The 26,659-nt window shown below is 37.6% G+C and overlaps 2 protein-coding genes across 2 annotated transcripts; one reads left to right on the plus strand and one right to left on the minus strand.

Annotated features, from left to right (window-relative positions):
- Nucleotides 1–746: 746 nt before the first annotated feature.
- Nucleotides 747–19,169, minus strand: PEX2 (peroxisomal biogenesis factor 2). Its single transcript, XM_055286568.2, has 3 exons — nucleotides 19,030–19,169; nucleotides 5,166–5,275; nucleotides 747–3,200 (listed from the first exon to the last, which is right to left on the minus strand). The coding sequence occupies exon 3, from the start codon at nucleotides 3,181–3,183 to the stop codon at nucleotides 2,266–2,268; it is 918 nt and encodes a 305-aa protein (XP_055142543.1). The 5' UTR covers nucleotides 3,184–3,200; nucleotides 5,166–5,275; nucleotides 19,030–19,169; the 3' UTR covers nucleotides 747–2,265.
- On the plus strand, nucleotides 17,335–26,408 carry LOC129485751 (uncharacterized). The gene is made up of 4 exons (XM_055284796.2): nucleotides 17,335–17,381; nucleotides 19,106–19,318; nucleotides 19,383–20,000; nucleotides 25,890–26,408. Exons 1-3 carry the CDS (start codon nucleotides 17,335–17,337, stop codon nucleotides 19,957–19,959), a joined length of 837 nt encoding a protein of 278 aa, XP_055140771.1. The 3' UTR covers nucleotides 19,960–20,000; nucleotides 25,890–26,408.
- Nucleotides 26,409–26,659: the final 251 nt, after the last annotated feature.

Consider the following 26,659-nt stretch of genomic DNA (forward strand, 5'->3'; position numbering starts at 1 on the left):
CAAAGAGAACCATCTGAGCACCTACATCCAGATTGGGCCTGCAGTGTGCAGCTGGACTCTTCACTTAATGAACTCAGATTCATCATTGCATTATTCACAACAGAAAGTGAAAAGAACATAAATGCTCTATGATGGTGGTTAAATAATAATAGGAATAGGAATATGATGGCATATACATAGCCTTTTAAAAACATATTATGGTTGGGTGCAGTGGCTCGTGCCTGTAATCCCACAACTTTGGGAGGCCAGGGTAGGAGGACTGCTTGAGCCCAGAAATTCAAGACCAGCCTGGAGAACAAAGTGAGACCTCATCTCTACAAAAATTAGCCAGGCATGGTGGCATGGGCCTGTGGCCCCAGCAACTTGGGAGGCTCAGATGGGAGGATCGCTTGAGCCCCAGGAGGGAAAGGCTGCAGTTAGCCATGATTTCACCACTGCACTCCAACCTGGGTGACTGGGTGAGGCCCTTTCTCACCAAAAACAAACAAAAGACAAAGATGTCTGTATATATTTTTATTTTTTTTAGAAACAACCTCAAACTCCTGGGCTCAGCCTCCCTATGTAGGGAGCCTGGGATTACAGGCATGAGCCACTGTGCTCAGCCCTAAAATATTTTTGAAGAATATTTATGCATATGAAAAAATGCTATTTTATTTTTTTAATTCATTATAATTTTGTAAATAAGAAATGTATGTGCAACAAATCTATAAATATAGCAAAATATAGTGATTATATCTCTCAAAAAATTGTGGGAAAGTTGATTTTATTTTTTTTCCTGAATTGTTGGTGTTTTCTACAATAATGTTTTAAAATTACAGAAGACAAAAGAAGGCAAATTCTTAAGATGTAAAATACTCTTAACTCAAACTACAAAACTTCTTCAGTATCTTACACTAAATTGAACCTAAATTAAACTTACAGTTCATTCAATCACAGCATGTAAACTCCATGAAGGTAACTTTCTTTTTCCTGCTTCATGTACTGTTGTGCCTCCAATGGCTACATCAGTACCTGGCACCTGAGTGCTTGTTCAATGAAAGGTGAAGAGAATGAACTGGCAGTGTATTTCCACCATATTAGCAAGATGTTTATTTAAAAACATTTAAAAACTGTTTTTTAAAAAACATTCTAGTTAAGACTTGAGATAATTCAATGTTCAAGCTAATAATTCTATACCATTTTAAGAGTCTGAATTTATTTTTAAGTAAAAAAATGCGGAGAAAAAGAGTGAAGGATACAGAATTACCTTGATTATGCACTGCTATTATTATTCCCATGCTAAATACCTCTTTTGTTTCAATAAAACTATCAATATTTACTGAGAATGAGAGCTCTGAATCAAAGGCAAGAGAAAGAGACCTGTAAATAGTGCTGTTCATACTAGTTGCCCCAGTAACTGGTTCCCAGGCCTCACTTCCAAGCTGCCTTAATTTTTACCTTCTGAATATAAAGCCAACTGTGGAGGGGTCAGACAGCTGAGTACTGAACTTCTTAAAAACTGGCTTCAGAGAAAAGCATAACATTACAACTGAGGTGGCTGAGCACAGTGGCTCACGCCTGTAATCTCAGCACTTTGGGAAGCTGAGGCAGGTGGATCACGAGGTCAGGAGATAGAGACCATCCTGGCTAACATGGTGAACCCTGTCTCTACTAAAAATACAAAAATTAGCCGGGCGTGGTGGGCATGCACCTGTAGTCCCAGCTACTCAGGAGGCTGAGGCAGAAGAATTGCTTGAACCCGGGAGGCGGAGGTTGCAGTGAGCAGAGATCGCGCCACTGCACTCCAGCCTGGGTGACAGAGAGAGACTCCATCTCAAAAAAAAAAAAAAAAATTACAACTGAGGCATCAGGTCTTAAGGTTTAAAACAGTCTTATAGTTGTCACATTACCATATTATGTCAACTCTGAAAATAAATGCACACTCATCCCACAGTCTCCAAAATCTTTATCTTTAGAATCCAACCTCGTTTTAAGAAGTAGTAAAATGAAGGAGCATTGTTAGTAGTCACCTGACAAAAGCTGTCCATTATTCTTGACACTAATTGAATGCAATGATTTAAAAAACATAATACATTAATATTTACATAATATATTTAGAGTCACATGGTTTCCAGTGATTAGAATTCAGTCATGCCTGGAAAGGAGAAGACAGTGGCTAGGCAGCACATTCCTTATAAAGGATACATAAATGGTATACTTAGGATGACTAATATTAAGAATTTAAACACAGTGCATTTTTTTCCTCAAAGGAAGCAATTTTAGTTTCTAAAGAGCATTTACTTCTGACATCTCGAATCCTGATTTCAGTGGTTGCAGACTGTGTACTTCTGAGCCACACTTAGGACAAGTAAAGTACATGTCAAATAAGAAACTACTCTTAGCACAGAAATAACAGAAAATATGCTCACATCCTATGGTGTGAGGCATGGTGGGCCACTCTCCACATAGAGAGCATTCTTTGCCACTTGTGGCTAATGTATTGTCACTATTAGGTGCACCAGTAAGAGGAATACACCATGAAGACAGCTTGGCTTTCAACTTCTGGACATTGATAAGTGGTAAGAGAAAAATCAGAAATTCAGCAAAACCATGCCAGAGAAGTTCCCTATTCATGTATTCAAAGCCAACTTCACGTATGTTCTGAGGCTTGCAAAATACAGAATGAATACCTAGGAGACGTTCTGTCAAAGTTGCAAACTTTCCCCTCTGAAGGAAAACCAAAAAATTAATCAGCCCACCTAATTTCAAAAGTCCAACCACAAAATTCACACACTGCTTGACTTTCCCAAATGATGCTAAATGATGGTTTCGAAACAAATCATAGCATCGTTCTTCTAACCACCTCCCACCAATTGTACAAACAGCATACCAGATTTTTTGATTTTTACTGGGTGGCTGATATCTCAGGTTAGGGGAAAAATCATTTTTGTACTTAATATTCAAAACTGACTGTCCCACTGTGGCATTTTTGGAGTAGATGGTGAATCTCCACAAGAAAAGCCATAAGCATGCTTTCACCTCTGGCTCAAAGCGAGCTAACAGCCCAGGTTTAAATCCATGAAAGCACTGAGTAAACTGGGACCAAACTAGCTGCTCCAAGGCCTTGTTTAGTTCGAGTGCATCCAACTGGCTTATTCTTAGCACTCTGTTTGCACTCTTTGCATTCTCTTTTCTGGAAGCCATGTCTTCTCTGAAGGTCTCTAGAAAAAAATACAATTGAAGAACATTAGCAAAGAGTTGCAATCTTGTACAACCTCCTCAACTTATGCCTGGAAACTGTCACACACAAATTACACAGGACACATAAGAGATGAGCCTTTCAGTAGTCTAACAAGTATAGCGAATAATCACTTCTTACTTGAAACTTCTGTCTTGTCTCTCAGAGCCTTTCTTTCTCCCCCTGCCTTTTTTCTTAATTTCTTATTCTTTTTCCTTGGCCCTCTTCCTCAAAGAAACAACAACAAAACAAAACAAAACCTGTACCCTCTTTCCACAAATATACTTCTAAGCAATATACTTTGGTCAGATATTCTAGCAGGGAGCTATTAAAATCCTGATGCTAACAGAAAGGAGGCTGAATAACACCACCAATGAAGAGATATAGGAAGGTAATAAACACAACAACTATATAGAACATTGCAATAGATGGTTAAGTCAAGACCTCAGTTTATTTTCCAACACTTCTACTGACTCCAAAGGTGTTATTTTTCAGCAAGTCATTTAATCTTTCTCAAATACATTTTATATGTGTAAAGGAACTTAAAAAGAAAAATAAATGAACAATCACACTATTGCCAAAAATAAATAGTACTAAATCTTAGTATGAAGGAACAAGAATGCAGAAATATCGTTATTAAGGTACTAAAAATGTATACATCACACAGTACTCTAAGAAAACTATGATATAAAAATATATGCCACAATAATGCCATAAACAGACTAAGGAAACAAATTGGTGCTAAAGGGAAAAAAATTTAAATGAAATATAAGAAGCTGATTAATGGTTAGCTAGGTACAGCTTACTGATTCAATACACATATATTATTATAAATGTGTATTATGTGCAAACTGATATAATTAAAACACCAAGTCACTGCTATAATCCAGTATACAGACCAGTTCAGATATTTCAAATATTATTAACTGGCAAATCCACCCATGACAAAAAAAAAAAAAAAATCAGGCTTAAATTTAGTTGCTAAAATGGACCTCAGTATGATCTCATTTATATATGGATTCTAAAAAAGTCAAACTCATTGAAACAGAGAGTAAAATGGTGGGTGATAGGGGCTGGGAGGGTGAGGGAAATGGGAGATGTTAGTCAAAGGGTACAAATTTTCAGTTATAAGATGAGTAAGTTCTGGGGAATTCTATTGTTTAATATGCTCTATTGTTTCTTTGAAATCTGCCAAGAGCAAATCTGAAGTGTCCTCATCACACACATACACACAGGTGGTAAGTAACTATGGGTGGTGATTGATGTGATAATTAACTTGATTGTGGCAGTCATTTCACAATGGATACACATATGAAATCATTACATTGCACACTTTGAATATATACCATTTTTACTTGCCAATTATACTCCAATAAAGCTAGGGGAAAAAAAAAACAAAAAAATTAAAATGGGTTATCACCACACTGGGCTTGATTATCATGTCTAAGCCTTTAAAAGGCCAATACACTAACAGAAAGAACAGTTACTGAGGGAGGCATGGATCCTGCCAGAGCTCACTGCCACGGTCTGGTCACGTATTCTTCAACAAGTCATTTCCCCTGACCCTGACCTATGCCTTGGTTCTTCACTTATAAAACAAAGGGCTGGAGATAAAATGACCTTCAAAGTCCTTTCAAATTCTATTCTGTTATGATTTTTAGTAAAAAGATGATAAACACAATTTATTAGAAGGTAAAGTAAACTTGTACTTCTTGAAATTGGGAGTATCTTTGACAACCGAAGATGTTTTCAAGAGGGAAGTTCTAAATTTACCCATGCATCCTAGAAGACTTAGTGGCAGAAGACTACATGTTTAACAAGTTCAAGTCCAGGAAACAAAAATGATCACTGAATAACAGGTTGTTTGGTGCTATTTTTCTCTCAAACCAGATATACAACAGGAATGCTTCTCATCATAAATGCCAATGATCTTCTGGGGAGATCTCACCTTTTTCCCGTTCCTGCAGCTCCCTCAAGACCGGACAGCCTATAGCTATGGCAGTGGGAATTTTTGATCCAAGTTCTTCTGTGAAATCCTTGCCTCATACTTGCCAGAAGCTACACACAAAAAAGAATAAAGTTAAAAAGGGAGTTCCCTTTCCTCACTCTACAAATCAAATCCATTGCCAAGGACTGTTGGTACATGGTCCAAAATTTTTCCTAACCCATCTGTCACTTCCTATCCCCCGCAAGCCTTTTCCTGAATTCTGGCTGCTCTCCTCTCTCATGGATTCCATCAAACTGGTCTATCTTACCTTCTGCCTCCTTCAGTGCATTCCCCACACTGCCAGTGTTCTAAAACACAAACCTCCCCAAATCCACTCCCAGCTTGCTTTCCTTCCTTACGCATCACATCCAGTCAAAAAGTACCCCCTTCTCTTGTTCACCAGTAGACTTCACTGTCTGTTCCCTTTGTGTGGAACAGTCTGTTTCCAATCTTTTAACTGAAAACTCATACTAAGATTTTAAGCACTGGCTCAGACATCACCTCCTTCTGACTCCAAATTTGGGTTGCTGCCCATCTAGTTGTTCCCTTGGCACTCTATTCTTTCTCTTTCTTGGCCTTTATGTACTATACATAAACTACTTTTAAATTGTTTATTTCCTTCACTAGAGGATAAGCCTGTTGTAAAGATTATTTGAGCCTTATTGCAGTTGAATCAGAACAACTATCTCAGTTCCTGGTACACAGAAGGCACTCTACAAGCACTAGATAAATGAATAAATGAATAGGATCGAAGTCTGGGATGTATGAAGGATAGAAAATATAAATTCCCATCCATTACCCTTTAAAACTATTTCAAATTACCATATCCAGAAAGATGATTATTACTAATTTCACTAATTTCAACATGTTTATTGTGCATCTGTTATTTACCTGTTAATGTGAGAGCTAGTGATGTAGTGATACAACACTGTCTCAACCCTTGTGGAGGGTTGTGGAACGAGAGAGAAAAGTAAAGGTGTGCTATATAAAATAAACAGGTCATTACAATAAGGTGCGATCAGTGATATGCAAGGGAAAATTCAGGGCACTATGGTTACAACCAAACTTCAGAAGGTCAGAGAAGGCTTCCTGGGAGAGGCAATACCTAAGCAGCCACCTGAAGTATTAGCATGTCAGCCTGGTAAAGGAGGGTAAGAATATTATTGCCAATGGTGGTAAGAGTAGGTACTAAGGACTAGAGGTGCACAGATGAGATAAGGCTGGAAAGAAGCAGGAGACAGGTCCTAAAGGCCCTAGAAGCCAAGCTGAAGAGGCTGTATTTTATGAAGAAGATAATGGGAAGCCCTCAACAGTGGTACGCAAAGAACTAGTAAGATTTACATTTTAGACTACTTGTTCTGGCCACCCTGAGCAAGAATGGATTAGAGGCTGAGAGAAAGACTGGAAGCATAGAGACGAGTTAACAGGTTAAAATGATCTAGTGAGAAACTAATGATGGCCTAAATTAGAAAAGTATCAATGGGGACAGAGAGAAAAGTGTTTCTTTGACAGCAGTGAGGTGGTATAAGTGACACTACCTGGAGAGAAATAAGCCAAGAAAAACTGACTTAAGTAATTGAGTGATAGTGATCCAAGTCCCTGAAACAAGAAACACATGAGGCAATACAGGTTTGAACAGAAAGATAACAAATACATGCAATTTTAAAGATCTGAGGCTCCTATGAGACATCTAAGTGGAAAAGTTCAGTAGGCAGTTATGTAAATACGACAGAAAAAATCTGGGTAGAATTGTAGAAGTCTGATGCCCCTCTGGTAAAACTATAATCTATTTTAAATCTACTTGATCTACATAAGTGCTAAAATCAAGAAGGCAGTGATTTAAAACAAGGCAGATCCTGTCCATTTGTAACACATTCAACTTTCTTTGTAACAACATTATCTTATTCTGGTAGTTTTTAACTGCTAACAGATATATGTGTCTACGATAAAGATACATGTATCTCTGGGCTTTTAATCCTTCTAAACTGTGGTCTTCACCATCACAGTCCTGTGGTCTCTGCTCCTCTAGTCTAGTGGTTTTCAAACTTGCAAGTTCATCAGAATCACATAAGAAAACAGGCATACCTCAGAGACCCTGCAGGTGAGGTTCCAGACCACTGCAATAAAGCAAATATCACAATAAAGTAAGTTACACAACTTTTTTGATTTTCCAATGCATATAAAACTTATATTTTCACTATACTGCAGTCTAAGTGTGCAATAGCACTGTGCCTTAAAAACAATGTACATACCTTAATTAAAAATTACTTGATTGCTAAAAAATGCTAACAACCATCTGAGCCTTCAGTGAGTTATAATCTTTTTGATAGTGGAGGGTCCTGCCTTGATGTTGATGCCTGCTGACTGATCAGGGTGACGACTGCTGAAGCCTGGGGTGGCTGTGGCGATATCTTACGACAACAACAAAGTTTGCTGCATGGATTGACTCTTCATCTCATGAAAGATTTCTCTGTAGCATGCGAAGCTTTCTGATAGCATTTTACCAAGAGTAAACCTTCTTTCAAAACTGGAGTCAATAGTCTCAAACCCTGCCACTGCTTTATCAACTAAGTTTATGGGATATTCTAAATCCTTTGCTATCTTTTCAACAATGTTTACAGCATTTCCCCAGGTACAGACTCCATCTCAAGAAACCACTTTCTTTGCTTATCCATAAGAAGCAACTCACTAGGTGTAGTGGCTCATGCCTATAATTCCAGCCCTTTGGGAGGCCAAGGAAGGATTGCTGGGCAACACAGGGAGACAGTGTCTCTACAAAAATTAAAAAAAAAAAAAAAATTAGCCAGGCGTGCTGGCATGCACCTGTAGTCCTAGCTACTAAGGGGAGGCTGAGGCAGGAGAGTTGCTTGAGCCCAGGAAATTGAGAGGCTGCAGTGAGCTGACTGTGCTATTGCTCACCAGCCTGAGTGACAGAGCATGACCTTCGTTTCAAAAAAAAAAAAGAGGGGAAGCAACTCTTTATTGATTCAAGTTCTATTATGAGATTGTAGCAAATCAGTCACACCTTTAGGCTCCACTCTAATTCTAGCTCTCTATTTCCATCACATCTGTAGTTACTTCCTCCACTGAAGTCTTGAACTCCTCAAAGTCATCCACAATGGTTAGAATCAACTTCTTACAAACTCCTGTTCATGTTGATATGTTGACCTTCCCTCATGAATCATGTTCTTAATGGTACACAGAATGGCGAATCTTTTCCAGAAGGTTTTCAATTTACTTTGCCCAGATCCATCTGAGAAATTGCTATTGGCAACTATAGCCTTATGAAATGTAGTTCTTAAAAAATAAGATATAAAAGTCAAAATACTCCTTGATCCACAGGGTGCAGAATGAATGTTGTGATAGCAGGCATGAAAACATTAATCTCCTTGTACATCTTCGTCAGAGCTCTTGGGTGACTAAGGTGCACATCAATGAGCAGTAATATTTTGAAATAATTTTTTTTGAGCAAGTCTCACCTGTGTGCTTAAAATATTCAGTAAACATGCTGTAAACAGATGTGCTGTCATCCAGGCTTTGTTTTTCTCATTTATAAAGTACAGGCAGAGTAGTTCTAGTGTAATTCTTAAGGGTCTTCGAATTTTAAAATGGTAAGTAAGCACTGGCTTCAACTTAAAAGCCACCAGCCACATTAGCCCCCAACAGGAGAGTCAGCCTGTCCTTTGAAGCTTTGAAGCCACATATTGGCTTCTCCTCTCTAGCTATCAAAGTGTTACATGGCATTTTCTTCCAATATAAGCCTTTTGTCTACCTTGAAAATATATTGTCTAGCGTAGTCACCTTCATCAATTATTTAGCTAAAGCTTCTGGATAACTTGCTGCAGCTCTGATGTCAGCATTTGCTGCTTCAGCTTTCATGTTTATATTATAAATGGTTATTTCCTTAAATCTTACGAACCAACCTCTGCTAGCTTCCACCTTTTCTTCTGCAGATTCCTCACCTCTCTGTCTTAAAGAATTGAAGAGAGTTAGGAATTTGCTCTGGATTAGGTTTTGGCTTAAGGGAATTTTGTGGCTGGTTTGATCTTCTATCTAGACCACTAAAACTTTTCCCACATCATCAGCAATAAGGCTGTTCACTTTCTTTAATTCATGTGTTCCCTGGAGGAGCATTTTTAATTTCCTTCAAGAACTTTTCCTCTGCATTCACAACTTGGCTGTTTGGTATAAAAGGTCTACCTTTTGGCCTGCGTTGGCTTCTGACATGGCTTCCTCACTAAGCTTAGCAAAATCTAGCAAAATCATTGCTAGATTTTGATTTAAAGTGAGAAATGTACAACCCTTCCTTTCACTTGAACACTTACAGGCCATTGTAGGCTTATCTTAATTGGCCTAATTTCAACATTGTTGTGTCTCAGGGAATAGGCAAGTTGGCAGAACAGTCAGAACACACAATACTTATTAAGTTCACCATCTTACATGGCTACAGTTCTTAGTGTTTAGTGAAGGATTCTACCATGTGCCCCAGAATATAAATTCACCATCTTATATGGATACAGTTCTTGGTGCCCCAGAATATTTATTAAGTTCACCATCTTACATGGATACAGTTCATGGTACCCCAGAACTGTTACAATAGTAATAACAAAGATCACTGATCACAGGTCACCATTAAGAATATCATAATAAAAAAAAGTCTGAAATATTCCAAGAATTACCTAAATGTTACACAGAGACACCAAGTTGAGTACATGCTGTTGGAAAAAAATTGTGCAGATAGACTTGATTGACTCAGGTTTGCTACAAACCTTTAATTTGTAAAAGCAGTATCTGCAAACCAGAAGAAAGCACAGAAAAATATAATGAGGTGTGAACTAGGCTATACCAAGTAGGTTTGTGTGAGTACACTCTATGATGTTCACACAATGATGAAATCATCAAACTATGCATTTCTCAGAATGTACCCCCTTGATAAGCAACGCATAACTGCATCTCTTCTTCAGGTTCCTTAGTGATATTTAGTGAGAAACTGGTCAGAGGGAGTGGTTTCTCAGAAGAATCATCTATTTCAAGTTTCTTGTTTTTGGAGGAATCACACATAAAAACATTCGGTAAAAATAGGAATTTTTAATGACTGCCAGGAAAGGAGACCTAAAACAGTCTTTAACCAATACAATATTTAACAATACTTATTATCAAAAAATTCTTTCTTATCCCTTCTGTTACAGTTTAACATTTTTTTGTTTCTTCTTTTTCTCCCCAGGCGTGGCCTCAGTGTAGATTAGGAACAGCTGGGCTTGCTCTCTTCCCTATGTAAGACTCTTTAATAGACCAAAAGACTATTATTAAACTGTTCTTCAGCCTTTGCTCCTCCAGATGAATAATTTCTCTATTTTTTGTTTTAGGTTTTATTTTCCAACATTTTAGTCATTTTTGTGACTTCTTTTAGTTGTAAACATAGAACAGACACTGTCTATTACACACCACAGTTCATTAAAGTGGAATACTTCTCCCATGCTCTACATTCTTCTTTAGGCGTCTGTCATAGGGTGGAAAAAGCAGATTTAAAATCAAACAGGCCTGGGCTCAAGTTCTAGCTCTGTCACTTAATTGCTATGAGATCTTAAAAAAATTCATTAGCCTCAGATTCTTCTGCTAAAAGTTGGAAATAACAGCTACCTCACAAAGTTGTTGAGATGAAACCAGATAATGTTACGAAAGTGGTTTGGAAGCCATAAAGCAGTATTCTTTATTACATTATTGTTGCTTTGGCTAGGGATGAGCATGAAAAGTAACAGGCCCCAAACTAATTTTGGCAAATCTCATTTCAAAAGACTGAAACCTTCACTATTAGTTACAGTAATGCCTCAATCAACCTGTATCAAAATGTTTTTCCAGGCAATATTGACATCAAGACATAAACTGTGGCAGTTAAACCACGAACATGATGTCACCCTTATGTGTGCATGTGGGAGGGGCCAGGCAGGAGTGGGCAGAGATATGATGGTTCAGTGGAACTCATTGCCCAGTTAACTTGCACCTTGTCTGAACGGATATGACACAGTGTGGATTGAGAAAAAGAGATGGGTTCCCACATGACCTGCTCCCGTGATTATTTAGCCCCTATCAACATAGTTGTGCCTGTTATCTTGAAGTAAAGAAACCTCATGAATGCACACTTACAACATTTGACTCTAGGGTGCTTTGCTGCACACAACATGGCACAGGCAGTCCAAGACAAGCAACAAACTTGTGTTCATCACCAGCATATCACATTCAGTTCTTCCTCATCACACATACTCCCACCCCACCCCTCTCTTTCTGGCAGGTACAGCTATTCTAGAATACTCTCTTTAGAAAAGGGCAGCCAAGGAGTAGATGAAAATGATGAAATCAAAATAACTAGAAGTTCAGTTAACCCAATTATGGAATCTTCTTCCCTCTACAGCAGTACAATAAGATTTGTTATAATAAGTATGAAGCACAAATGCAATAAATGACTTTCTATCACATAAAATTATTCCCAATATAGTGTAAGCAGTTTGTGTTTTAGTGAATTCTAATTCTCTGACAAATGGGTACTCAATGTAACAAATATGTATTGGACACCTACCAAATACAAGGCATTCTCCTAGGTACCAGAGATTCAATCTAAATATTTAACTGTCAGCTAACTTCCTTTTATTCAAGCATTTTAAAAGACATAGGAAATCAGGACTGGCCATTGATCTCTGAAGTGAAGAAAGGATCCCAAAACGTAAAAATATTATAATGGATCACAAAACTTACCAGGCAGAAAAGAGGAAAATGGTATGTAAGGCAAGGGAACAGGTTGTGTGAAAGCCCAGAAATGTGCAAGCTCCTGACCATAGCCTAGCTGGGACATACGGAGACGGGTTGCAGCATGAGCTGCATCCTTGGTTATTTAACCCGTCAATGTGGCTGCACCTGTTATCTGGAAGCAGACAAGTCATCTGCCATGACCAAAGCAGGCTGGCGGGAGAGATTGGCTGAAGTGTCAACCTAGTCACATTGCAAAAATAACCTGTGTCAAGGAAATTGTATTGATTCTGTAGGCATGAATAATCATTGAAGAGAAGAGACATAACGGGATATAAATTTCAAAAGATTAATCTGATGGCAGAGTTCAATAAAACTGAAGAAAAGAAAAACTGCCGTTCTGGGAGACCAGATTTATAGGATTCCTGCAACAATTCAGGGGCCTACCTATGATGCTAACAACTTCCCGGAAAAGTCAAAGTAATTTAACTTACTTAAGAACCGTGGAAATCAAGAGGAAGACTATACTATCCCTTCACATTTTTGGGTCAAAAATTCCCAATGCTTTTGGTAAACTAGTACTTTCTTGACTTCTGTTACAAGGACTGCCAACACCCATGCCCAACCACTGGTAAGTCTATTTTGACTTTACGTTCAATAATTTAAGTAAGCTTTAACAATTTCTATATTATTGGTCATTGTAAATTAGTATTTAGTTTCATAAATGTAAGCTCAAACTTGAATATTTTTAAAAATTACAAGCTAACTCCTTTTTTAAAAAAGAATTGCTTTGAATTGAAACCACCATTAAATTTAATTCTAATTGATTTTTCCAAAATGCCAAAACAAATAATGCTTTTTTCTATTCTACCTTTTCATACACAATCCTACCAGCCACCCACTCCCGTAATTCTCGAACTATACTAACTTTAAGATTCCAAAATGCTAACCCAGGGGTGGGGAGAGATACATTTATTGGCTATGCAAAGAGATATATAAAATATGTAACTAAAATTATAATTGGCACTAGATAATCTTAGTGTTTAGTGAAGGATTCTACCATGTTAAGGATATGTGAAAAAGACGCTTAAGGCAAAATCAAGACCAGATAAAAAGTATAGCATCTACTAGGGTTAGTGTGATTAACTTGTCACATAAATATGTTTAAGACAAAATGATCTAGTACTAACTATTAAAAGGGTCTCCTGCTGACATTTTATCACTAAACATGTCACACTGCTTTTCTTTCACAGGAAAAGACAAAAATTATTTACTAAGAGCAGCAATATATAACCTTATCCCTTAAATAACTTAAATAACTCATGCTTTCCTTTTATGTTTTTCATATCCTAAAATAAAAACTTTGCCATCTATATCACATTCCAAAAACTAAACAAATGACTGTATCTCACTGAGGAAGAAGGAATTTTTCAGGATGTATTTTATAGTTTTATTGAGTATAGTACATATTATGCATGAATATATTTTCTTTAAAAACATGTTATTGACAGAAATCTATCAATAATAATGTGGGTATTGTCAAGAGCCTGTCAATATTAACCTAATTATGATTAAGGGGTAACATGGATTTTAGCTATAATACCATGTAACATCTCCTACATCGCTGCTATCAATATACACATTATTATTGACCTGTTCCAAGACTCTCAGTATTAGATGTATTACCATTAGGCATATTTGTCAATGCATACTGCCTACAAAAATTCTGCATTTAAATTTACAGTCCTGTAAACTTTGTCAGCAGAAACATGTGATTCTCAAGTAATCTCTACTGTGTCATACCCATTCATGCACCCCCTGCCAGGCTGTTCTTTTCCGTCTCCACAATAATAAACTAAGTTTTAGAATGAAAATGTCACTGCCACACTATCTTAAATGCTCCAGCAATCAAAGTGGATGAGACCACGTTCATTGTTTTCTCTTTCTGAAAATGTTAAACTAGCATTTCATATTATGAGGTTATATGAATAAAATTCTATGACTAGACATCTTAAGTTTTGAACCTATAACCTACTATTTTATTTCCTTTGTGTAGTCAGATGGATTCACTGTCCATTGTATTGAAATCAATACTAATAAATGGGACATGCATCAAAGAGGGATTTAACTGGACACTGATTCCCAGAACACGTTTCAAATACGGGCAAAACAAAAAAGGCTATGGCTGAAGCCCATTAGAACACTGTGACCTCTGGCACTGTGAACAGGCCTAACAACTCTAAGTTCAAATCCCACTTCTGCCACAGACTTGCTAAGTGCCTTGTCACTACTTTCTTGTTCCTCTCTTTCACCATACATAAACTACGTTTTAATAGTTTATAGACACCTGATGTTGTAAATCCCAGTTGTGCTCATTTGGGTATAGCCAAGATATGTGAAATTTTAAAACTGTTATGTCCAACAGACCTCTAAATTACTTTTAACTTCAATGAACATTGCCTCATCAAAATCCAAATAGGATTTTTCTTTTTGAAGTGGTAGTGGATACATGACAAAACATTTCTAAAACGTATCTGAAAGATAAACTTCAAAGTTGCACAGATTTCTCAAAAATATGGACAATCGTAAGTAACCTGCCCTAGAAGAGGGGAAAATATCTTTTTTTTCCCCATTTAGGGAGAAGAGGAAACTCAACACAACTCAAGACTATACTGAGTCTTATACAATCAACTGAGTGCCTTACTTATCTCACATACAATATAGTTATTCAAGTATCTAAAACTAGCACAAAATACTTTTTTTTAAACCTTAGAAAAGAATTTCCAATACTTGGGCCTAGCTTTGTAAGTATATTTTTAAGATAACAGCATGGCACTCATATTTTTTTCTTTCAGAAACCTGATACTTCTGAGTCTGAGAATGCTTATTGTGAAAATAAAGAACAGATGTTGGAGCAAGTATTGGGGAAAGCAGAGTTAAACTGCCTCTGATTAGCTCTGTATTCTAGCCCAGGTTCACTAACAGATTGTGTGACTCTAGACAAGTCATTTTATTATGCTATACTCTTCATTGGTTAAAAAAACAAACAACCAAAAGAAAGCAACTGTAAGTTTACCTACCTATCTAGAATCCTTATAGAAACTGTTTTAGGAAATCTTGGAAGGGAAAGGGAAAAAAATAAAAGAACAGCTATCTCCAATTGCAAAAGAGCAATATAGGACATGAGGAAAATAGAGAAATCAGAGCAGGACACAGGAGACAGAGACAGTATTCATGCAGAGTAACAGTGAACCACTAAGGAAGACAATCCCAATGAACTTGTTAGTTTACAACCAGAGAAAACACATAACACTTACCAGTTACTGAGTGCTAACAAGTGACTACTATAGCTAATTACCAGGTACAAATTTAAATATTAAATCACTTAATCCTTATAATACTAATAAAGAGGTTCTGTTATTACTTCTGTTCTAAAACAAGGAAATTGAGGCGCAAAGAGATTAGATGACTGATGTAAAATCCTATGACCAGAAGGGGCAGAACCGGCTCTAAACCAGTGTCCTATACTGACAACGTGGTGATGGACCCAAAAGTTAAACATAAACACTTTGGGATGGTACCACAGGTCACATAGATGAGGCTACCTTAAAGAGGCCAAGTACTAAGACTACAGGCATAAACTATGGGAAAAATACTAGTGCGAGTATGAACAAACAGGACACACATGAAATGTATGAGCACCTAGATCTTTAAATACTCTATAAATTTAAAAATGGGCTTTAGAATCTAATTGCTTAAGAATTCTAAATGACTTGAAAATAACTGGAACAAACATTTAATTGCACATTTGATGGTACAAGAGAACATGGAAATACCCCCAAAGGAACAGAGAGCCATTAGCAATGGAATAGGAGGAACTCCCATGTGATACATGTGATGTACAAGGCACCGTAACTTTTCTTTACATTCTTTATTTCATTTAATCCTCACAATACAGTAAGTACAGTATTATCATCTCCATTTTAAGAAGACAAAAACTAAGGCTTGAGAAGATTAACAACCCATCTAAAGTCAAGCTGGTAATAAGTAAATTTATGGTAAACATTAGAAAAACTGTAGAACATACAAAATACGCTTAGTAGAATGGATATTTGCTAAGCTTGGATCAAATTTAATCCCACAGAACGCAAAAGAAATCTTTTTCTCCTTCAAGATCATTCAAAAGACCAGACTGCCAGTCAAGCTGTCAGGACTGTAGATGGGGAAAGAAATTAAAGGAATGAGGTAAAGTTTTCCTTGTTGCTTGGGATATATCTTGTCTATATTCCCTTTCCCTGCCTCTCTATACATGGCTCAAAGGACCATCCAAAGGACCATGTCAAATCTGAACAAAGGGAATAGATGAGTGAAAAACTCAAGGTGTGAACATTAACTATTACGAACACATACATGCAAGGTAGAGGCAATGTCAACTCATTCATCTAACACTAAAAGACAAGTGGGCCGAGGTGGGCAGATCGCCTGAGGTCAGGAGTTCAAGACCAGTCTGGCCAACACGGTGAAACCCTGTCTCTACTAAAATTGCAAAAATTAGCCAGGTGTGGTGGCGCGCGCCTGTAATCCCAGCTACTCGGGAGGCTGAGGCAGGAGAACTGCTTGAACTCCGGAGGCGGAGGTTACAGTGAGCTGAGACCATGCCACTGTACTCCAGCCTGGGCAACAGAGCGAGACTCCGTCTCAAAAAAAAAGAAAAGACAGTGGTTAGGCATAATCAAAATGCCATTACACTTAAGTTCTTGGTTTTTGTTTTAGTAGTAAGAAGAAAGAAAAGATAACTTGGATGGAATTTTATCTCATCTTATTGACAGGCAGTAATAAGAGAGATGTCTGATAAAAAGGAAATAAATTGAGTAAGAAGCAACACAGAACAAGGTATTTTTATTGTATAGATGGGAATATGTTAGGAAGATTAATATCCCACACGGAAAAAGGCAGAGGATACTGGACATCCCTGCCTTGCCTCCACTTCCATGTAAAGAAACCACAGGGCTGGGTTTAAAAGAGCAGGATTACAGACACAGGGCGAATGGAGCAATTCAGGGCTTTTCTTCTGAGGTTTCTTGTACATTGCAAAGGAATGGAAAAGGAACATGAAACATTTACAAACTGTTATCACTTCACAGAAAAGAAGTACAGAGAACATCCAACTTCCTTCTAGGTTGTCCAACTCAGATCATCAAAAGAGGAAAAATGAAATAATTCAGGAGAGAACTTCTGGCCAGAAATAAAGATTGTGCACATTCACACATTTTCCTTGTGCTATAGGAACCTGAGCATGTGGATGGTGTGCAAGAGGGAAAGAAACTTACAATTATTTGATGTTGTGAGAAAAACATGGGACTAGGACTGAGATCTTTTAATCGATGTGATGATGAGCAAGCCTGCTAATACCTTTAATGTTCAGGTACCAGATACGTAAAATGAAAAATACCTGTCCTCCCTATGGCAAGAATCATCATGTGCATCAAATACAAGCAAAACTTTTATGGCTAAAATAAGAGGATATGGAGAAGAGAGAATAATGAATTCTAATTCTGATCATAAAGAAAACCATCTCAAATTTGTATTTATAAAATAAATTGAAACAGAATAGGGACATATTTGTAGCTTTTAGAAATAAATTAGCTGTGAATATATTATTTTTAAAAACTAATAAATGTACATTGAGTACAAATGAATAACTATCCAAAAAAACCAGAATTTTAATGCTAGAAGAAAAGGCAGATCATCTCGTTTAAGATATAATCTTCTTAACAAGAACGTTGTTATTCAAGCGGAACACACAAATAGCTGCTCTTGTTAAAATAAACCTGAGGGTGGGCTTGCTTTGTCTCTCCCTGCATGGCTCCAGAAAATCTGTACACAAGTTCTCCTATGGAACAGTTTTAAAACCCCAGCTTGAGTACTAACACTAATTTCTAAAAATAAGGAGAATACGGCCAAGAGGTAAAATTGTACAAAGGCAACCAGAGTCAGGACTAGAACCCAATTGTCTTGATTTAGTCTAATACTCTTTAATAGTCTAGTATTCGCTCTATGTCCTGTTACTTCTATTTTTTTTAAGAAAAAAATATGAAGAGTTTTTTTTTTGTTTTGACTCTGTAAATAATTCTTTCAAATCTCTTTCTGGCTCAAGATCACTCAACTGTAATCTTTCCGGAAATAAGTAACTGATAATATTGGCGAGATCAGGTAAGTTAAAAGTTCATTCTGTTCAGGATTAAGTAAAGGTAACACTTTAGGGGAAGGTGTTTAGACTACAAGCTGTGGTGTTGAGAGCGCCCAAGTATCATTTAATTGTCCGAAACGTCAAGATAAAATATTTCCGAGGGGCATCATGGAAGTTTAACAGAATGTGTTAGACTTGAACGTTCAACAGCTTGCTCATTTTGCCAAAAGCCCTTTCACTAAATGTGGAAAATTTGGAAAATGGTACCTCAATAAATAAACAACGATTTTTAATTTAAGAACCCAGAAAAAAGTTAACAATTCTCATATTCACATTTCTTATCAAAAGTCAATATGAAATAACTAATTTATCGCAAGCAATTTTATCAGAAACTTTTCATTATCTCTTCCTCCATAAAACCAAACTGCTTTTACGTGCGCTTTCAACGTTAGAAAACTAAGCATACTCAAATTTTTTGTACTACATATAACACTTTACATTAACTTTCAGATATTAAGTAAAGCTTGGATCCTCAATTCTTTATAAAGCCGTTTCTAAGAGGTAAATATCTTCACGACCGTCAAATGAGAGAAAAAGATGTCGAAGTTCGTCTCTTAAGTCGCTACGTGGAATGCAGAGGGGCTCAACTGCAGCTGTGTGTGTGTTTATTTTTAATGCCGCGATCCTAAAAACATCTTTAGGAGTTTAGGTTTGCTTAACTGCCTTTCCCAAAATTCAGAAGCTTTGATTTGCCTTTTCCAGGGAGACAGGAAGCCAATAAACAGGGGGAAAAAAAGCAAACGGCGACAATTACAAGGTCGTGAAACTCCACGACCTCCCAGCTGAAAACAAGACCTCGGGTTTGCACTCCGGCTCTCTAGGGCAGACACTGACCTTGGGAGTCTGCGAAACGCCCACGCTCCACGTAACTTTCTCTGAAACATTCTCTGGAAAGCTTGTCTTTTCCTAGCCGAATCTGGATTGCCAAGGTTTCCGGAACTCGCAGGCTTCCGGAGCGACGCAGGAGCCGGAAGTGGCTGAAAAAAAAAAAAAAAAAAAAACTACACCAACGAGAACTGCGCTTTAGCGGCGCTGCGGAAGGCCCGGGATGGCCAAACAACCGTGAACGCCGACAAGCCGAAGAGCCGAAGGGCCGAAAAGCCGAAGCGGACACCCGCCCGCGGTGATTGGTCGGTTGGCCGGATGAAATCTGTCTCTGATTGGCAGGAGAGTCACTAACCGGTCAGCCCCGGGTCAGGGGCCGCAAGTGAGGACGCTGCAAGTGTCAAGGGGCCTAGAGGAAGCTGGGGCTCGGGAGGGCAGGGCTTTCTCTGCTTGCGGACGTCGCGAAGGGCCTCTGGCAGGCGCCGCCGGGTGGCGGCGAGACGCCTCCGCGCCTCTAGGGTTCCTTGTTCGCTGTCGGAGAAGGACCGGCTGAGGGATGACCTGGTGGGGAGGGAGCCCTCGGGCAGGTGGCCGCGTCGGGCCTGGGGCAGTTCTGCGGCGCTTGGAGACCTGCCCGCTCTCGGGGTCTGTGTGCACTGGGAGGATAGGTTGTTTATCTCTGCAGGCTCAGGAAGGCAGGTAGCTGGCCCATCAGTCATCCGCCCTGCAAAGCGCTCCCGGGAGACTCCGTGGAGCGGACCGGACGCGCGCTCGCCTTCGGGGCAGCGCGGTCCTGGCCTCAGGTTTCCCGCCCCCGGAGGCCCTCAGATCTCCCCGGTAACGCTTGGGAATTCGGGCAGCCAGCTCGCCTACCCCTGGGGAATCGAGGCAGAGCTTCTGGGAATGGAGTCTGAGGGAAGAGTGCTCACCAGACAGTGACATGTAGCCGTTGAGGATCGCCACTGCCTTCTCGTTCTGTGGTATGAATAGCAGTGTCTCTCTAGAGAGTTAGTGCTAAGGTTTGAATGATGGCAGGCACTTCAGGGTTCCAGCACGTAGTAGGGTTTAAGAACGTCTTAGTTCTTGCTTCCAGTCTCGACGCACCGTCCCTACAAGGAGCACTCACTTCAACGAAAGCTCTATTAGACATTCGAGGGAGAGCTTATACTGTAGAACCGGTGTTGTTAGAAAAGTTTTTTTTTTTTTTTTTTTTTGCTTGTATTTTTATTTCAGAAACTACCCATGGCGCAGACTTGCTAAAATAAAATTTATTAACTCTAATGCTATCCAAATTGTGAAACAATGGTACAAATGAGATAGAGTAGAAGCTATAAGTTGATAGGGTATGTAGTTCACTTCGGGGTTTGGGAGTGGATTTTCTAGAGCTGCAACTGTCCAGTATAGTAGTCACTGGCCACCTGAAAAGTGGCTAGTCTGAACTGAGGTCTGCTCTAAGTGTAGAATATGCATCAGATTTCTAAAGCGTGGTCTGAAAAGAAAAAGAATGTAAAGTATTTAATTTTATATTGCTTACATGTCAAAATGAGAATGTTTTGGAAAATTTTAAATTACGTGGTTTCCATTATATTTCTATGGATACTGCTGTTCTAGAGAGTAAAAAAATCTCACTGAAGAAGAGTAGGCCTTTCGTTTAGCAATTGTGAAGAAAACCAACCACGCTGCACCTCTCAGGTAGCCTACAGATGTGCTGTGCTTCACTTAATTTTTGAGAGGGACGGGGGAAAGTACACACAAAGACTTGATTGACATAGAGGACATTTTCAGAAAGCAAATTCTGGTTCATAGAGCCTTATGTATGTCATGTGAACATCACACAGTAGCGAATGAAAATAATAAAGATATCAAGAAACTTGAATCATATTTAATGAATCTCAAGAATGCGGGGAAACATACAACACTTAAAATTCTGTTGAAAATGTTTAAAATAAGTTCTAGATTTTAATGTTTAAGCTGTAGATACAGTATACCTTGTTAATTCTCCCATGAGCTAGTGAGCTGAGGTTCCAGGGAAGCTTTGTTTCCAGTTTTTGAAAGATGTATTTATTTTTCATTCATTTATTTAACAAAAGCTTTCTGAGGCCCGGGAGTTTTGCTAGGCAGTGTTGATAAAAATGTGAAGACAGAAAACAGACACGGCTCTTACTCTTTCAGAGCTAATTCATATCAATTCAGAGGCAGTGAATAAGTAAATAATAACCAAGACATAGAATATTTTGCTTCTTAGTAAATGTTCACCTCTGTAAATGCAAAACATGAGTTATTTTAAACCTAGAATTTGTATATTCCTAGTGACATGTTAAGAGTCATGTCTTAGAACTTGGCTGTGGACTTAAAAAATATTAGGAAAAAGTCAAAGTTAATTTGTTCATTAACTATGAGAAAGAAGAAAAATTAGAATTGATTTTTACCTTTTTTTACCTTTTTTTTACTTTTTTACCTTTACATAGATGAAAATATTTTATAATTGCATTTTATATCCTCTTTAGTCTTTTAGCAACTTTTAGATTCTAAGAATTTAACAATAGAAATGTAAATAAGAAATGTAAATAAGACATTGATTTATGTCCCTAATATAGTTTTAAAATGCTGACTTTAAGAAGTTAAATTTATTCTAGAATATTACATAGTTCCTAAATCAGTATATTTGAGTCTTTTAGGAAAAAGTTAAGTATGGATCTTATATTAGTTTACTATTAATACTATTTCTGTAACAAAGTTAGAAGCTCAAACCACCACCAATTTATTGCCTTACGGTTCTGTAGGTCACAAATCCAACATGGTTCTCAATGGCCTAAAATTAAGGTGTCCACAGGATTGTGTTCCTTTCTAGAGAGCTAAGGGAAGAATCTGATTTTTTTTTGCTTATTCAGGTTGTTGGACAAATTCAGTCCCTTGCTCTTGTAGCTGTTCTCCCTGTTTCTTTGATAGCTGTCAGCTAAGAGCTGTTTTCAGCTTCTAGAGGCCACTCACATTGCTTGGTTATGGCCCTCTTCGTCTCCAAAGCCAGCAGCAGTGGATTGAGACCCTTTCATCCTTCTAAATCTTTCTTTCCTCTTCCTCCATTGCTGTATCTCTCCAATTACAGCCTTTTAAGAATCCATTGGTTAGACAGAATCTCCCCCGCTCAAGGTTCATAACTTTAATTACATCTGCAAAGTCGCTTTTGCGGTAATAATGTAACATATTCACAGCTTACAGGGACTGGGGAATGGATATATTTAGGAGCCATTCTTCTACCTATCTCAGATCTCAACTGGGGCCGTGCAGTATATCCAGTGTTTCATACCACTATTCTCAATACTTTATGTTAGAACAATAATATTGAAAATAGATATATTTTATTGGTTATATAATATGCTCAAGGTACTTTTCTGAGCCCTTTTACTAAATTCACTCATTTAATCCTCAGAACTACCCTAGGAGGCAAAACACTGTTATTGTTCTCACAGATGAGGAAACAGGTACTGAAAGCTGAAGTAACTTGTCGAATTTCTCACAGCCATTAAATGGTGAAATGGAGATCTGAACCTAGGTAGTCTGGTTCCAGAGCCTGTGCATGCTCTGAAGCTCAACATAGTAAAAATAATTTCTACATACCTGGATTTAACTAAACACATGTTGATAATACAGTGGCTATGAATTCAGGTTCTGACATCACATTGTGGATTCAAATTCTACCTACCCATTACTGAATGACCCTGGGCAAGTTACTTGACCTCTCTGAGACTTAACAATAAACTGAACCAATGATAATAGTTGAGAATTAAACAAATACTATATGTAAGGTACTCAGAGCACTGCCTCTACATACAGTCATTCATAACAATAGGGATACGTTTTGAGAAGTGTGTCATTAGGCTATTTTGTTGTGTGAACATCATAGAGTGTACTTACACAAACCTAGATGATGTAGTCTACTACATACCTAGGCTATATGGGATAACCTTTTGCTCTTAGGCTACAAACCCGTGCAGCGTGTTACTGTACTGAGTACTATAGGTAGTTGTAACACAGTGGTGAGCATTTGTGTATGTAACCATGTCTAAACATAGAAAAATTGCAGTAAAAATACAGTATTATCTTACGGATCACTGTTGTATATGTGGGCCATCATCGACTGAAACATCATTATGTAGTGCAAGCAATTGCTAGCTGTAATTATTGATGACAGTTCAACTTTTAAAAACAGTATTTATTATAAAAAGAAATGTTTGCTTTAGATATCAGTATCTCCTTGTAAAATAAAAACAAAATTAAAATTTTTACTTTAATACACTACAGTGCTATCTCCTTTCTCAGACTCTGATTTCTCCTCACTCTAGGCTAGCATCTATCTTTGTAACCATGGTATCTCCAGTGTTATCTGATCATGCATTCTAAATACTTTGTCCAGATCCTAGTATCTGCAGGCTTTACATTAGTTCAAACTCTCTAGAAGGGCACCAGGACTTTTCACACATTCCAGAGACTCTCTCTTGCCATTTGTCTCCTGGGTATTTACACAGCCATCAGTTGTAACTTCTCACTGCTCTCATTTGCTATTATTATTCTTTGAGGGAGACGTGTGTGGAAGGGATTCTGGGGAGTATGGACAATGTCATATCCTGGGTCCCCTTCCATAATGCATGCTAATACCACTCCAAATTCACTCTCTTTTAATAATCTTTCCTGCAATTGCCTTAATTCAAACCCTCATTATCCTTGCACTTTAAGCCATCTCTTAACAAATTGGTGGCCTCCAGCCTCACTGCCCTTCAGGCTTACTATCCTTGCTTGCTGGAATGATCTCTAAACTACAAAACTCTATATGTTACTCTCCTTCTTCGAACCATTCAATGTTCCCTCTGCCAGATCCTACAAGTATTATTCTTTTTTCTGTGCCTCTTGGTACCAGCTACATTCTTCTACCGTAACTTAAAAGGTATCACACAGTTGTTTATTTAAATACGTATCTTCCCTTCTAAATGAGGAACTCATGGAGAATAGGGCCATAAGAGATGGTTTTGCTTTAATGAATTTATATTATTTCATGATAACATAAATTATTGTATTATTGTGTCATCTGTCTCTTGTCACTAATCTGTGAACTCTTTAAGGGGAGACTCATTGTTTTATTCATTTCTCTTTTTCCTCTATGCCTGTGGCATAGGAGGTACTTAGTAATTGGTCAATGAATGATTTGGGAAAAATAATCCAGAATATATACAATTTTTTAGTCTGCTTCAGTCTAAATAAATATATGAAACGATGTATTGGGAATATATATGATTTCATTATGATTATTATATACAATTCAGTTACGATTTTAGAAGAAGCATAATTCCTGTACTCTGGAGTCAGAGTGCCTGAGTTTGAATTCTGGCTCTGCCACTTACAAGCTTGGGGAAGTTTGCTTGGGAAAGCTCATCAAAATTGTGTTTGTTCTTTGTCTGTAGAAGAAGGATGATAATGGTAACTGTCTTTCAAGTTAATAGAACTAAATGAATAATATTTATAACGTATCTATGACTTTAGACTCTATAATAGTATCTACTACGTAGTAAATGTTCTACAAGTGTTTGTTAAATAAAAACATAATAGTTTTTATTCTCATTGCTTTTGATGATAGGTAATGGTCTTGAAATACAATGATTTAGAAAAAATAGTCCCGTGCTTTGTAATGGTGTTTTGAACTAGAAGTTTTTTCTCAATGATTTTTAATATTGTACATTATAGAATGATCATATATATTCCTTCAACATTTAGAGAGTACCTGTGTGTGATCTCTCTCAGGACAAACTTACATATTTTCTCTTTGTATTATTTTTCTGTTGCCATTATAACAAATTACCACAAACTTAGTTGCTTAAAACAACATAAATTTATTATATTATTGTTCTATAGATCAGACGTCCGACAATAATCTCACCAACCTAAGATCAAGTTGACAGCAGGGTAGCACTCTTTACTGGAGAGTGCAGGCTAGAATCTGTTTTTTTGCATTTTCCCGTTTTGGAGGCTGTCCACATTCAATTGGCTCTTGGCGCCCTTCTTCTTCCTTCAAAGCCTGCAATGTTGCATCTCTCTAATCATTCTGGCATAATCACAAGTGTTTCTCTGACCACAGCCCGGAATGGTTCTCTGCTTTTAAAGGATTCTTGTGTTAAAATTGGACCCACCTGGATAAACCATGTCAGTCTTCCCATTTCAAGAACCTTAATTTGATTACGTGTGCAAAGTTCCTTTCCCTATGTAATTTATTCACAAGTTCTATGGATTGGAGTATGTACCTCTTTGGAGGACTATTATTCTGCCTACCACACTCTTGTACTATAAATGAGTCACTGCAGAAAGGTAATAGGTTGTACCTTCTGAAAATAAAGATAAATGTTAGCTAGATTGTTAACAGTAGTGTCAGTATTATTTATGACTCTACCAGTTGTTGAGAGCAAAGTTGGCTTAGTAGAATGCTTAGGTACTGCAGGGCTCACTGATTATGTCTTTGTCTCCTAGGATTTTTATTCTGCTAGAGAAGGAAGAATACATCCATATTTGTTGCATATCTGCTGAGTCCTAGGTACTCTACAATGAACTACACATACATTAATCCCATTTAATTTCCACAATAACTTTATGAGGTGTGGTAGGAGGCCTTCTAAGATGACCCAATGATCTCCATCACATAGCACTCACCCCCTTGTGTAATCTCCCTCCTTTGAATGTAGGCTTGACCCAGTGACTCTACCAATGAACAGAGTAGGACAATAGTAATAGTATATCATTTCTGAGATTGGGTTCCAGAAAACTATGACTTTTCTCTCGCTTACACTGTCTCTCTCTTGCCCTCTTATTTGCTTGCTTTAATGAAGCAAGCTGCAATGTGGTAAACTGCCTTTGAAAGAGACCCACATGTCAAGAAACTGAGCATCACCTGTGACCAACAGCCAGAAAGTAACTGAAGCCCCAAAACGAACAGCTTGTGCAAAACTAAATTCTGCCTACAACAAGAGCATGAATTGAGACGCAGATCCTTCCCTAGTTGATCCTTGAAATGCTTGCAGCTCTGTGGACACCTTGATTGCAGCCTTGTGAGAAATTCTGAACCAGAGGACCTTGTATGCCTTACCCATAGGACTTACAAGATAATAAATGTTTTTCAAAGAATTAAGTTTGAGGATAACTTCTTATGCAGCAATAGATAATGAATAATAAGTAAATACAGTTTTTTGCTGTTGACTTCAAAAATGTTTAAAGATTTTACTGTTATATAATTGTACATATTTATGGGGTACATGTGATATTTTGATACATGCATACAATATGTAATGATCAAACTGGGATAATTTGAATATCCATCACCTCAAATATTATTTAGTGGTATTGGGAACATTCCAAATCTTGTAGGTATTTTGAAATATACAAAAAGTTATTTATATATATATAAGTATATGTAATATAATATTAATATATTAGTAATATATGCTGTATATGTATATGTATGTATAAATGCCATATATATTAATTATATGTATGGCATGTTTTCTTTTATACATTTATCCACTGATAAACACTTAGGTTCCTTCCTTACCTTGGCTATTGTGAATAGTGCTGCAATAAACATGGGAGTGTAGATAATCTC

Source organism: Symphalangus syndactylus, chromosome 7 (assembly GCF_028878055.3).
Source record: "Symphalangus syndactylus isolate Jambi chromosome 7, NHGRI_mSymSyn1-v2.1_pri, whole genome shotgun sequence".
Classification (NCBI taxonomy): Eukaryota; Metazoa; Chordata; class Mammalia; order Primates; family Hylobatidae; genus Symphalangus; species Symphalangus syndactylus.